Raw genomic sequence first — 15,005 nt, 5'->3', positions numbered from 1 at the left:
GCAGAGAGAATATTAAAGCCATATTTATGACAGAATCCATGTCAAAAGAGTAACTTTTACTTTCACTTTAGATGAAATGATAAGCTTTGGAAACATTTATTTAAAAGACAAATGTATCCCTCACGCTCTTCCTTGGACCTCCTTTTAATTTTTGTTATATACATGTACATTCAGAAAATACATATATTTTAAAATTGAATGATATTGCTAAATTGCCTCCATAGTGTTTGTATCAATTCTCCACAGCCTTGCTGAGAGAGTTTATTAATCAAACTTTAGGATTTTTGCAAATCTGATAAGAAAAATGGTTATCTTGGTGTCGTTTTTTTAAATTGAGGTATAATTGACATATTATATTCGTTTCAGGTGTACAACATAATGGTTCAATATCTGTTTATATTGCAAAATGATCAACTCAATAAGTCTAGTTAACATCTGTCCCCATATATAGTTACAAATTTTTTTCTTGTGATGAGGACTTTTAAGATTTATTCTCTTAGCAACTTTAAAATATGCAGTGCAATATTATTAAGTACACTCACCATGATGTACATTCCATCCCCAGCACCCCCCCACCCCCTGCGTCTGGCAACCACCAGTCTGTTCTCTATATCTGCAAGCTTTTTTTTTTTTAAGATTCCGTGTATAAATGAGATCATATAGTATTTGTCTTTCTCAGTCTGACTTATTTCACTTAGCATAATGCCCTCAAGGTCCATCCATGTTGTCACAAATGGCAAGATTTCATTCTCTTTTTTATGGCTGAATAATATTCGTGTGTGTGTGTGTGTGTGTGTGTGTGTGTGTGTGTCTGTCTGTCTCAAGGAAATTAAAGGGAACATAACCTCTTCTTCCAAGCCCTCTACCTTCATCTCCATATTACCCTCTCCACCACCACCTCCAGAATGGACTGTGGCTGTGCTGGGACTACACCACTAGAATGAGAGAGAACCAGACTGGAAACACTGGCATCAGGCTCAGCTGTCAAGAATAAAATAGGAACCTGAGTAACAATAGCAATGGCAAAAGAAGGGAGGGCTCGGAGTCAAGGAGATTAGCAACCACACTTGGGAGCTCTGGACAGGTTTGCATTTATCTCATAACCACTGGGAGCTGACTTACAAGTGGCCTTTCTGACTAGCCCAGAACTGGCCCACTAAGGAAGTAGAAATTTGAGGGTAGGGAGAGTGGAGAAGAGAGCCACCAGCATGAGGATGTTGGGTTTCAGAGGGTGGGAGGAGGGGTAGTACTAGGAGGGAGAGATTGGTGTATCAAAGGAAGTGGGAAAGGACCACAGACTTTTTGGTAAAACTTGCCAGTTGCTCTGAAGGGGGGAAAAAAGCCTGTCACAAGGTTATTCACACTGAGATGTTACTGACAATGTGTATCCTCTCAGAGAAGCCTGGGGATTATAAAATCTGGTTGCCGAAAGGCAACCACTAATCCAAAAGAATGAACTTCTAATGATGGCATTTTAGGCATCCATGAGAGAAAAGGTGGTAAGAGACATTTAGGATAAGGGAGTGTTTTCTGAGCACCCCAGAAATTATAGTTCTGCTTACATATAAGATCATCGCTCATGGGGAGAAGGAACAGTTCCTTTTGGCAACACAATTGTAGTCAGATGGCTGAGTGCTGGTCTGCTTACCCGACAGCGTCCTTCCCCCACTCCTCCTCGGAGTGCTGTGTGGGATTTGATGGGAAATGGGAAATGGCAGAGGCTAGAAGCCATGCAACCTGGTCACTTCTGTTGTAGCATTCCCCTGAGGGCTCCTGAAGCCAACCTTGCTTCAGACTGATTTTCTGCCAGATTTCGGCCAGGAACACAGAATGTGTTCCAAGGATTGTTGGTTAGAAGCCCAGCCACCTTGGAAAATCTGGGAAGGGAGCGTGTAGAGTCTGAGGTGGCTTTTCTTGCCTCTGGAGTTCCTTGCATGCTGTTAGCCCTCCAAAGATGCAAGGGGGGATTTGAGTTCCATATCCTATTCTTAGATAGAAAAGTAAAGGCCCAAAGAGGTAAAGTGACTTGTTCAAGGTTATGGGAGGTGGGTACCCGAGCTGGGATTATGACTCAGTGATGCTGCCCCCCTCAGTTTTTAAAAACTTTCTTTTCTTTAGTAAAAATTGTATATATTTAAGGTATACAACATGCTGATTTGATATACATACACAGATTGAAATGATTACTGCAGTTAAGCTAATTAACATCATCTCCTCCTCGCCTGATTACCATCTATTTTTGTGATGAGAGCACCTGAAATCTACTGTCTTAGCAAATTTCCAGTATACAATGCAGTATTATTAACTATAGCCATCATGCTATACTTTAGATCTCTAGACTTACTCATCCTACATAACTGCAACCTTGTACCCTTTGACCAATATCTCCCCATTTCTCGCACCTCCCTGCCCCTGGTAACCACCATTCTAATCTCTGCTTCTATGTATTCAAATTTTTTAGATTTCACATTTAAGTGAGATTATGCAGTTTTTTTTTTCTTTCTGTAACTGGCTTACTTCACTTAGCATAATGTCCTTCAGGTTCAACCATGTTGTTGCAAATGGCAGGATTGTCCTTTTAAGGGTATGGGATGGACACTTAAGTTGTCTCCATATCTTGGCTACTGTGAATAATGCTGCAATAAACATAGGATACAACAAACATGAGAATGCAGACATCTCTTCCAGGGACTGAGTTCATTTCCTTTCTGCCCTCCAGTTTTGACACCCACTGTGTGAAAAGAACAGGAAACTTCAAGGCAGGAAAACTATATTTCTTAGTTGGCTCTTCTATTAATAGCTGTGTGACATGGACCAAACCTTTTGAGGTATCAGTAGCCTCATTTTCATCATTCTCCCCTCACCCCATTAGGGATCTTAGAAGAATGCAATAATAATAGGAAGAAGTTAAGATAAATTTCTTGTGTAAAATTAGCATTAAGCATAACCATAATTGGTTTCCTTTTCTTTGATTCTGTTTTGTCTTCTTTTTTGCTTTCTCTCCATCTCTTGTTGAGTACATTAATGCACTCCAATGAGATCCTGAGAACAATTTCATTGTTTTTATTCAAACAGTTGTATTGAGGTATAATTTACCCACCATAAAATGGACTCATTTTCATCATAGTTTTGAGTGATGGGAAAGAAAGAATGGTCTCTTTTTTAAAAAAAATTTTATTGAAGTATAGTTGATTTACAATATTGTGTCATTTTCAGGTATACAGCAAATTGATTCAGTTATATATGTGTGTGTGTGTGTATATATATATATATATATATATATATATATATATATATATTTATTTATATTTCAGGTTATTTTCCATTATAGGTTATTACAAGATATTGAACATAGTTCCTTGTGTTATACCATAATTCCTGTTGTTTATCTACTTTATGTATAGTAGTTTGTATCTGTTAATCCCATATTCCTAATTTATCCCTCCCCCCCACCTTTCCCCTTTGGTAACCATAAATTTGTTTTCTATGTCTGTTAGTCTGTTCCTGTTTTGTATATAGATTCATTTGTACAGTAATTTTTTTTAGATTCCACATATAAGTAATACCATATAATATTTGTCTTTCTCTGCCTGACTTACTTCACTTAGTATGATAATCTCTAGGTCCATCCATCTTGCTGCAAATGGCAATATTTCATTCTTTTTATGGCTGAGTAATATTGCACTGTAAATATATACCACATCTTTTTTAAATTAATTAATTAATTTTTGGCTGCGTTGGGTCTTTGTTGTTGCACACCAGTTTTCTCTAAGTTGCGGCGAGCGGGAGCTACTCTTCGTTGTGATGAGCAGGCTTCTCATTGCAGTGGCTTCTCTTGTTGCGGAGCACGGGCACTAGGTGCATGGGCTTCAGTAGTTGTGGCACGCGGGCTCCGTAGTTGTGGCTCGTGGGCTTAGTAGCTCTGTGGCATGTGGGATCTTCCCGGGCTAGGGCTCAAACCCATCAGGCAGATTCTTAACCACTGCGCCACCGGGGAAGTCCCTATACTACATCTTCTTGAACCAGTTGTCTGTTGATGGGCACTTGGGTTGTTTCCATGTCTTGGCTATTGTAACTAGTGCTGCTATGAACATTGGGGTGCATGTATCTTTTCAAATTAGAGTTTTCTCTGGATATCTGCCCAGGAGTGGGATTGCAGAATCATATGGTAACTCTATTTTTAATTTTTTAAGGAACCTCCATACTGTTTTCCCTAGTGGCTGCACCAATTTACATTCCCACCAACAATGTAGAAGAGTTACCAGGATGGTCTAACTTTTTAAGCCTCCCTCCAATGAAACCCACAACTCCGCTAACTTCTGTTCTTCCACTATCCCACAGCATGTACTTTCGAAGCTCTGCTTGTAGATAATAACAATTATCTATTGTTAATTTGTACACTGATGGTTAGTTTAACCTGGGCACTTGTTCATTGATATTTGGTGTGTGTATATGTGTGTGTATGTGTGTGCACAGCATGTACTTTAAGGAAGCCCAATGAAAAGACTTCTCGAAACCATTCACTTAGAGTCAGCTCACCAAGTGCATTGACCTTTTTGCTACGTGGCAACCCTGTGCCAGACTCCATGGAGAAAGACACGTGTAAGGCGGAGTCCCAAGTCTTCAAAAAGCAATATATACAAATGTATATATGGGTTGGTAGGAAAAAATGGAATTTAGAGACAGAGGACCAGATATCAATTCCCTTTTTCATCACTCACTACCTTTGTGACTTCAGATAAGTCATTCAACATCAGAGACTTGTCACCCTCAAATGAAAAATGAAGATAAGAATCTGCCTTACTTGCTTCACAGTGTTCTTATGGGGCTCCATTGTAATAACGTATGTGAAAGCTCTTTGTAAATTGTTGGCTAGGTGACTATAATTCGCAAATATGAGTTACAGTAATATTCAAGTGCCAAATGGTGTGCCTCAGACATCAGATGCTTTGAGAGGTGCAGATCGTGGGCTGGAGCTGTTAGGGACTACTTCATGGAGGAAAGTGGACTTTTGCTGAGCCTTCAGAATCAGACAGGACTTCAATAGGTGGAAAAGAGTGGCAAGGAGGGGGCAATCTTGGTGGAGAGACTAAAAAGAAGCAAAGACTCCAGAGGCTAGAACAAGCATACAAGCATATACCAAGTGTTATAAAACATGGGAAGGGTTAAAGTTACCAGGGTAGTTATAATAGGTGGTTCCTTATCAGAAAAGACTCCCTCCTTCCAGGCAAGTTAATACCTTATTCATCTAACACTGTTAACTCCATCAAGGCGGGGGCCTTGTCCTTCTTCACTGATATCTCTTTAGTGCCTGTCATAGTGCCTGGTACGTAGTAGGTGCTCAATAAATGCCCCAAATTTGAAGGAATGGATGGATAGTCACATGTCACTTGTTATTCCTGTCTGGCTGCTTTAATATTATCGAAGTCATCAACCACTGAATTAGGGACTATTTTTAACTCTCTCCGTGTGGTACAGCCCCATCTGCTGTTGGGATTTGTGAAATTCTTTGCAATGATGCCAATACTCGGTGTGGTTTTTCTCCACCCTGTCCCAGAAGACTCCTTACCCCCAACGAACAATAAGGTGACCAGCAAGTCGTGTGAGTACAACGGGACCACTTACCAACACGGTGAGCTGTTCATGGCTGAAGGGCTCTTTCAGAACCGGCAACCCAACCAATGCACACAGTGCAGCTGTTCGGTAAGACCCTGTATCTTAACGTCTCTGCTATCCCCTACCCAAATAAGAGCGCTTCCATACTTGTACTTTTAGTTTAAGCCTACACTGTAGGGTGCTTGATTGGAAGATGAATCGCATCTAAATCATGAGCCTTCCTGACCTTAATCAACCCTGATCAACTCTGTTGAAGAGGTCAGATCCAGTCATATCCCGGTCTTAAAACTTTAGCACTGCTTAAAAGGACAAAAATGAGTTGATAATCTTGATCTGTACTTCTTTTCACAATAATTACACCACCAGAGCCTTCATCTGAAGAACTCAGTTATTTGATAAGCCTTGGAAATGCCATGGGTGGAAAAGCCACTGGCACCATCTGGGGCCACTCAGTCCAATTCACAAGAAAATGGGGTGTCTCTTGGTTCCCATCTCTGAAATATTCCACTAACCAGTCAGTTCCTGGTGCCCTGCAATGAGAAAAGTCTCTCGACAAATGCTTGATCATGATGATTCCTGTGACATTATTTGTCAAAAGAATTGTATACTTCATGAATGAGGTATACTGATTACATCATCATCTAATTGTGCGGCCCAGAGAATGTAATAAATAGAACCAGAAAAATGGAGTAAAATTGGGTGTTTAAGCTGAAGTATGAGGGGATGAAGTTAGATGTAGAAACAACTTTTCCGCCTATAAAGGGTATGAAACACTGGATTGACAAGGGAAGCTAAAGAATCTCTTTGCTTAGGGATTTTTAGTAAAAATATAGCATCTCAGTAGTTTGGGAGAATTTGCTCGTAGCCATGCTCCCCTAATGACCTTTCAGGAACCCTCCTAGCTCCAGAACAGTATGCTTCTAAGAACTAAGATCAAGGCTCAAGGAATGATGTTTGGAACATAGAATTTTAGGGAATGAATATTATGCAAGGACAAACATAACCAGCAAGTGCATTTGATCCTCTCCCTCGCCTTGTGCTGGACTGAGCTGTCCATTCAGATGATCTTTTATAGTTTTGTATCACCCCAAAGAGCTTGTCTACTTGTTTTGGAAGGGAGAACTCTAGTGCGTGTTACGGAAGGCAGGTATTGTGCAAATCTGCATTTCCCCAAAGCCCCAACATCCAGCTGAAGCACGATAGGGACCAGAATGGACAGAAGAGAGGGGCAAGACTGTATTGGTGGTTTGGAGTCTCACGGCAGCCCTCACGCTGACTACTTTGTTTCATCTTAGACCGGCATGCCTGATGAGAATTGCCATCTCCTGTGACTTAGTCTCTGGCATGGAGAAATAGTAAATAGAAAAAATATAACGCATCATAAAAGTTAGGAAGTGCATATAACTGACTATGGAAGAGCATGGGGGAAGGGCGTTTGAGCCCCTACTCATCCCAGGTACTGAGCTAAAGCCTTTACATGTACTGCAGCTCCTTCTGACCTTAATTCTGTTCCTCTTTGGCAGGAGGGCAATGTGTACTGTGGTCTCAAGACTTGCCCCAAGTTAACCTGTGCATTCCCAGTCTCTGTTCCTGATTCCTGCTGCCGGGTGTGCAGAGGTAGGTATCCTGTTTCCCAAGACCCCAGGTCCCGCCATCCTGAGTAGCAAGATTTAGAAGAGGAAAATACCTGTCCAGTGTCCTAGGGAAAGGGAACTTTCTATGGTAGCCTTAGATTCTAAGGATGCTTTCAATCACAAAAGGAAAAAATAAAAGCACTGCTTTTAAGGGTCACTCCCTGAAAGAAACTGCACTGGGCTGGAGTGCAGCCGGGGGAGAGGGGTGATAGTCATCTAATGTGAAAGTATCTTTGTCTTTCCTTCCTTAATCCCTTCTAGCTTGGCCCCTACATTATTGTATTGTAAAACACAGGGCATTTCCATACACAGCCTTAGAAGGAAGAATGGGCCTCCCAAAGCACTGATGTGACCATTTTGAAGATTAGGCAGGGCAGATATAGGTGTATTTTTTAAATCCCACAATAAAGTGGTGACAAACTTAATAAAAGCAAAATGGAAAGCATCGTCTTCTCAAATTATATCCAAAATGGAATCATCATCTTCTCAAGCCAGTTTTTTCTTCTTTGGGTTTCATTTCTTTGATGACAGTACCAATTTCTTTTTCTTTAGGTTTCCAAGATCAAACATAATCACCTTTAGTTTCTCTTTTATTGCCTCTTCTCAAATTACCAAATCTATTAGCAGTCCTCTATATCCCCCCCTTTTCCCCCTTTCCCTCCTAATTTTGTCTTCTTTCCTTCCATCCGATGTGCTTATTGAATGTCTACTATATGCTTGGCACTGTGCTAGAAACTGGATGCGTAATGGTAAATATAGTAGACATACAGGGCACTGCTAGACTATATGGCATCTTTATGTGAATTACAGAAAGGATCCCCTTACTTAAGATACTTGACTGCCATTTCACCAGAAAATCCTTGTGAATGTACCTCCTTAGCTGACGCACCCTTGTGCAGGACACAACCTGTACAACCGTATGTGGCATACACAGCAGCCAGGATATGTTCTTTGCTCTTATGGAACTCACATTTTACCTGAGAAGACAAATAATAAACAAGCAAGCAAACAAATACCTAAATATAAACAGTGTGAGTACTGTGAAGGAAATAAACAAAGGACCAAGATAGAAAATAAGAGGTGAAGGCGTTTAGGTTGAATTGTCGGAAAGGCCTCTCTGAGATGACATTTAAGCTCAGACTTGAAAGATGAAAAGGAGTCATCCATGCAAAGGTCCTGGGAGGAGAGCATTCCAGGCAGAAAGAAAAGAAAGTTCAAAGGACCAGGCAGGGAAGAGCTTATAGCATTCAAGGAGCCTAGGGACCAGTGTGGTAGGAATATAGTGATTGTGGTCATAACTGGCATGCGATGAGACTGGAGAGGTGAACAGGAAGGAGTCAGACCATGCAGGACCTTCAAGGCCATGGGAAGGAATTTGGATTTCCATTTTTAAGTGCATTGGGAACTCACGGGAAGGTTGTGCACAGGGCATGACATGATCTAGTTGATGTGTTAAAAGATCTCACTTGTTTTTGTGTCCAGACTAGATTGGAGGGAGGAAATAAGACAAGTGGAGAGACCAGGAGGATGGGTTTAGCAGTCTCTCTGGTATGAGAGAGTGGGATTCTGGTCTGGGGACACAGTGTAGGGTAGTGGTTCAGACTGGGGGCCTCTGGAACCAGGCTGCCTTGATTCTAATCCCAGCCCTGCTACTTTCTAGCTGGGTGATCATGAGACAGGATGTACTCACCTTTCTAACAATCTTTACAGTGACAGTAATGTTACCACCTACCTCCAAATGGTTGTGAGGTTTAAATGAGATAATGCAGGAAAAGGACCTAGGACACTGTCTCGCATATAGTGAGAACTAGTAACGAAAATTGGACAAATTTGAAATCCAGTAGGCCCCGCATATCTGCAAGTGCCACGTCCGCAGATTCAACCAACCATGGTTCCAACATATCGGAGAAAAAAATAAATCCAGAGAGTTCCAAAAAGCAGAACTTGAATTTGCCATGTGATGGTAACTATTTACATGGTGTTTACGTTGTATTCCCAACTATGCATATAGCGTTAACATTCTGTTAGGTTTTATAAGTAATCTAGAGATGATTTAAGTATGTGGGAGGATGCATGTAAGCTATATGAAAATACTATGCAACTTTATATGAGAGACAGAACATCCTCAAATTTTGGTATCCATGAAGGTCCTGGAACCAACTCCTCGCAGATACTGAGAGAAGACTGTGTATTAGAGCATTGGTTCTTGGCTATGGGTGAATATTGGAATTATTTTGGTAAATTTATGTCCAGACTGGGGATGGGGGTGGTGGTGAGGGAGATGATTCCAACGTGCAGCCAAGGTTGAGAGCCACTGAGTTAGAGGGAAAAGATTATAGGATTTGCTGGTAGCAAATAGGTAATTGACTCCTATACATTGCTGCCGGCTTAATCTTTCAAAGAGATAGCCTTAAGCGTGCTACACTCCTACTCAGAAGGCTTTATGCTGACACATATCGTGCTTACTCTATGCCGGTCACAATTCTGTGCACTTGACAGATATGAACTCATTTAATCCCATGACAACCCTGTGTGGGGAGTATGATTGTTATCCACATTTTTTATAGATGATGAAACTGAAGCAGAAAGAGGTTAGGATCCTCTAGGATCCTCTAGGACCAGATATGTTCAAGGTCATATAGCCGGTGAGGCAAAGAGCTAAGATTTGAACCCTGGAAGTCTGGCTCCAGACTCCAGGCTCTTAACTACTCCACTCTGCCACTAAAATGAATGGTTCCCTGTTGCCAGCAGCATACTTGTCAACCCCCGACTCTGACAGTAAAGGCCTTTCATGCTCTAGCCTCAAGTTACCTTTATAGGCCCACGTTCTTCCATTCTTGCACCTCAGGTTCTACCCACATTGTTCTTGTGTTCTCTTACCTTTGTGCCTTTACTCTCTCCTCTGCCCCTCAATATCTCTCAGACTTTAGTGTGCTTCAGAATCACCTGGAGAACTTGTTGAAATTCAGATCCCTGGAGCACAACTGCAGAGATTGTTTTGGTGGCCTTGGGAAGGGGTCCTGGGATGTGCATTTAAACAGGGCCCATTGTCCATTCTGGTGCAGGTGGTCAATAGACTTTCACTTTGAGAAACCATTCCTAAGACCACATAGATGACTGGGAGTGGCCTGAAATGATGGCTTTACATCTGAATTTAGTACACTTAAACTGAGCCTATTAAAAATCGGAAACCTGAGCAAGCCAATAGAAGAGTAACCAATGTCAATCTCTGATTGGTCAGAACATCTAATTCCAACCGTATGGCAAGCCAGTTTGGGGTGAATGAACAGCAGACATTTCATGATAAGGCTGGGAGGAAAAGGAGACAAAACGGCTTCCTAGGTTATATCTAACATGTACAGTAACCCTGAGAGGAGGGAATGTTGCCTTTCTCTGGAAAATCCTTTTCCTCCATCTCTGCCTGTAGAAATCCTGCCAGTTCTTGAAGACCTAGCTCAAATGCAGCCTCCTCGGATCCTAACACAGATAGTCCTCAGGTTACATTTGAATAAATACTAGCGGGAAGGCCTTTGTCTCTTCTCTGCATTCCCACCTTCATTCCAGTTTCTCCACCCCTAAATCCTGCTTCTCCTTCAGAGGCCAGTTCGAATGCCACCTCCTCCAGGAAGCTTTTTTTTTTTAATCCTATCATTTAGGAGTAAACTCCCTCATCTCTCTGACTCTTCAGGGCCTCACCTGTGCTTCTTCAGTAGAGTTAATCACCCGGGCACATTTTGTCTTTTATTATGTGTGCCCACGTCTTATCATCGCTACTGATGTGTGAGCTCCGTAAGGCAGAAACTATTTTGGGCTCATCTTTTTTCCCCCCACTGCACCGGGCACAGAGTAGGTGTTATTTGAATGAATGCACACTAGCTTGGAAGTATTGCCAGAAAGTTAGTCATGGTTTGAATTAGATTCTACTCAAATAGGATATTATTTGTGTTTTTTCTTCCTCTGAATTACTGATTGACTGTGGTAGATGGTACTGGCTATACATTGGTTCATGGTCAGTAGGAAATTACCTGTTGTCATTCCCGATCCTCCACATTGTTTTTTCTTCCCTACCTCACTTTAGCACACTCTAATTAATATTCCTTTTAGAAAGAAATTACCTTATTCGTAGTACCCATACATGCTCATCCTTTTTACTATGCTGTTTGTACCAGCCCTCACAAGTCACTGTGGCTTTAGTTGCAGCCTAATTTGATTTATGCTTCACTAAGGCCCTGGATCTTTCCATTCCTGTTTCTCACAGTGTGTGTACTGTCCCTCAGTACAGCTGTGACATTTCTGCCAGTAAAGCTGGGTATTTTGTTCCTCGCCTCCTTTCTCAATCTTTGCCCCAACTTAATTTGAGTCTGTTCCAAAAGGAAGAGAGTCCATTTTTTAAAATTGAAGTATAGTTGATTTACAATATTGTGTTAGTTTCGGGTGTACAGCAAAGTGATTCAGTTATATATTATATATATATATATATATATATATAATTTTCAGATTATTTTCCCTTATAGGCTATTATTAAAGATATTGAATATAGTTTCCTGTACTATATAGTAAATCCTTGTTGCTTATCTATTTTATGTTGGTAGTTTGTATCTGTTAATCTCATACTCCTAATTTATCCCTCCCCACCCCCTTTCCCCTCTGGTAACCGTAAGTTTGTTTTCTATGTCTGTGAGTCTGTTTCTGTTTTGTATATAGATTCATTTGTATTATTTTTTTAGATTCTGCAGGTAAGTGATATCATATAAGATTTGTCTTTCTCTGTCTGACTTACTTCACTTACTATGATAATCTCTAGGTCCATCCATGTTGCTGCAAATGGCAATATTTCATTCTTTTTTATGGCTGGGTAATATTCCATTACATATACGTAATGGAATTGTATATATGTGTGTGTGTGTGTGTATATATATATATATATATATATATATATATATATATATACCACATATTTTTAAACCAATCCTCTGTTGATGGGCACTTGGGTTGTTTCCATGTCTTGGCTACTGGAGTGCACATGTCTTTTCGAATTAGAGTTTTTGTCTTTTCCAGATATATACCGAGAAGTGGGATTGCTAAATCCTATGGTAGCTCTAATTTTAGATTTTTAAGGAACCTCCATACTGCTCTCCATAGTGGCTGCACCAATTTACGTTCCCATCCACAGTACACGAGGGTTCCCTTTTCTCCACACCCAGGAGAGTTCATTCTTAGCAGAGGTGTACACGTAGTTACTACTATAACCAGATAATTGCTACAATTCATTTGTTGGGCTAAGGTGATTTTGCTTGGGGAAAAATAAGGTGAAATCTAAACTGAAGAGCAATTAATAAAAGAAAGGAAACTGCAAAAAGACATTATTGCATCCAATCGGCAATATAATGCAAAGGAGATAGGCTCTGAAGCCAGAAGGACATAGATTTGACCTGGCAGAGCTTCTGTCCACTAGTGATGTGACCTTGGGCAAGACACTGAACCATTCAGGACCTCGGTTCTCTCAGGTGTGAAGATGATACTTATAATATCTACAACCTATGGAAAGGTGATAAAAATTAACTGAGATGACATAGAAGCTAGGAGAAAGTCCAATACAGAGTTATTGCTTAACAAGTGATCGTTATTATATTTTATATAATAATGACTCTATTTATTATCCTGGGGTTAAGTAGAATTGTACCTTCTCTATCTCTGATAGTCTTGCCTTTTTAGTTACTTAATCTCCATATAAAGAACTATATTTCTAGTCCTTCTCATGGCAACACATCCTGGGACTAACCATCTGCTCAACGGTTCTCTTGTCACAATTTAAATTTCTTTTATTTTTGTTATGTCTTCAGAAGCAACGGGTAAAAGCTAGTTGTTATTGATCATGTATTGCCCCTTCAACATACTTGACAATTCATTAAGTTCCCTCTTTGCCTTCTCTTCTCCAGCCTAAATAAACCATTCTCTTTCATCTTTCCCTCTAAAGACTAAATCCTACACTTTCATAAAATTGATGCTTTTTTCTGTCTTTAATTTCTTTATATGTTTCAGTTGTATATAATGTGATTGAATCTCCTTTGAAGTCCTTATTTCTGAAGCACCTAGTTATTTTTTTTCTGTTGAAATGACATTTTTAACAAAGGTATACCTTGTATAAGCATATTACTCATACAGCAGACAACCCAGACACACTTCTCCCCTATGCTGGCTGCCCTAATTGCAGGCAAAATACCACAGAAGAAATAACCTTTTTGAGTGCTGAACTTGCAAACCTTCATATAAAGGGCCCCATTGAAGCGGGCTCTCTGCACTGTCACCAAACACTAATATGTGCCTTTCTTCCTGGGTCAGGCAGCAATCTTAGCCATGGGTTGAATCTAAACCCTAGCCTCAGTTGTTTAGACATGTCTTTGAGGCTAGGACAGTCAGGAGAGTGTTGGCAGGGTGTGTGTCATTGCTGGCATTTCAGCAAACCTCATCTGGACTGGAAGCATAGTGCAAACAGCCGCTGGAACCTTAAGGGAAACTTTATCAGAAGAAAATCTCTTCAGAGACTGTACCACGGCCACATTCTGGGCAGGCAGGCCTCACACCCAAACCCACACCCAGCTTCCCTCCACCGTTGATCATTTCTGCTTGTCTTCTTCCTATCTTGCCAAAGCAAAGGGAAGGCTGTGTTCTTGGACTCTCGGCAAGGGAGACATATTTCGGTAAGCTATCGGCTGTATTGAGAGCCAAGCCTGCATTTGGTAGACAGTGTACATATGTGGCAGTCACTCTGTGCCAAGCAGTGGTCTAAGCGTTTATGTGTGTAACAGCTCATTTGCTCCTCACAACAAAGTAGGGACTATTATTTTCCTCATTTTACAGGTGAGGAAACTGAGGCAGAGAAGTTAAGTGATTTGCCCAAGGATACATGGTAATAAGTGGCAGAGCTAGAATTTTAACATTGTTGGCCTGGCTCTGGAGTCCCAGGTTCTTATGCTGTTTGGTGGGAGCCATCCAGAGGAGTGTGACAAGAGCCCCTCCTCCTGCAGGGGGTTAAAGGGAAAGAGAGGGCATGCGTGGCACACTGGTATAGGCAGATAATCCCAAGAGAGTAACCACACTGCCCACCTTTCCCCATCAAGGCCTCAACCTACCCATTCCCAACCATAGGGGAACACTCTCTCTTTCTAGGCTCAGAGAGGCCCAAGTATAAATGTCTACCTTCTTTCATTCAGCAAACATTTGTCGAGCAACCATTGAGTACCTGGCACTGTACTGGTACCGGAGATACAGTGGTAGACAAAACAGACCAGGACTGGAACCAGTCCTTGCGGAGTTTAGTGGGAAAGACAGACATTTATCAAATGTCGAGACAAGTAAATATAAAATCGCAACTGTGCCACATGCTGCAAAGGAAAGGTGTTACAAAAGCCAGTAATGGACAGGGGTCCATCTACTCAGAGAGGTGAAGAAGGACTCTAAAGACGACCATCTCTCCGGCCTCAGCTCACACCATATTCCTCTTTGCTCTCTGCATTGCAGGGTGTAGGAGGATTGACTCAAAAGTTGGGGGGATAACTGGTGGCAGTCCTATCCTCCCAGGATCCTTGACTTCTGATCCCACCATGAAACCAGCCACTCTATGTTGCAGGAGTATCTATACTGTCCTTCCTACACTGCACTCGCTGCATGTACTCAAGTTCAGACTTCACTTCTTAAGGAACTGCTTGATCATGTTGGCCAGTGTCTACCATTTCTTACCATATTATCCAATCT

The 15,005-nt window shown here is 41.2% G+C and overlaps 1 protein-coding gene across 5 annotated transcripts in view; it reads left to right on the top strand.

The window, feature by feature from the left end:
- The window catches only part of CHRDL1 (chordin like 1), a gene marked incomplete at its 3' end in the record, with an annotated part of 114,860 nt that overhangs the window by 59,235 nt on the left and 40,620 nt on the right, over window positions 1–15,005 (top strand). For 3 of the 5 annotated variants that reach the window (XM_082681461.1, XM_082681459.1, XM_082681462.1), the window contains exons 5-6: window positions 5,561–5,703; window positions 7,140–7,233. In XM_082681461.1, the coding sequence (XP_082537587.1) occupies window positions 5,561–5,703; window positions 7,140–7,233 (237 nt within the window). Of the gene's footprint in view, window positions 1–5,557; window positions 5,704–7,139; window positions 7,234–15,005 lie in introns of all 5 variants that reach the window. The other 2 variants (XM_082681460.1, XM_082681458.1) reach the window with 1 other exon arrangement.

Source organism: Grampus griseus, assembly GCF_964374135.1.
Source record: "Grampus griseus genome assembly, chromosome: X".
Taxonomy (NCBI): Eukaryota; Metazoa; Chordata; class Mammalia; order Artiodactyla; family Delphinidae; genus Grampus; species Grampus griseus.
Note: the sequence above shows the minus strand (reverse complement) of the source record. Positions and strands in the feature narration are given on the sequence as shown.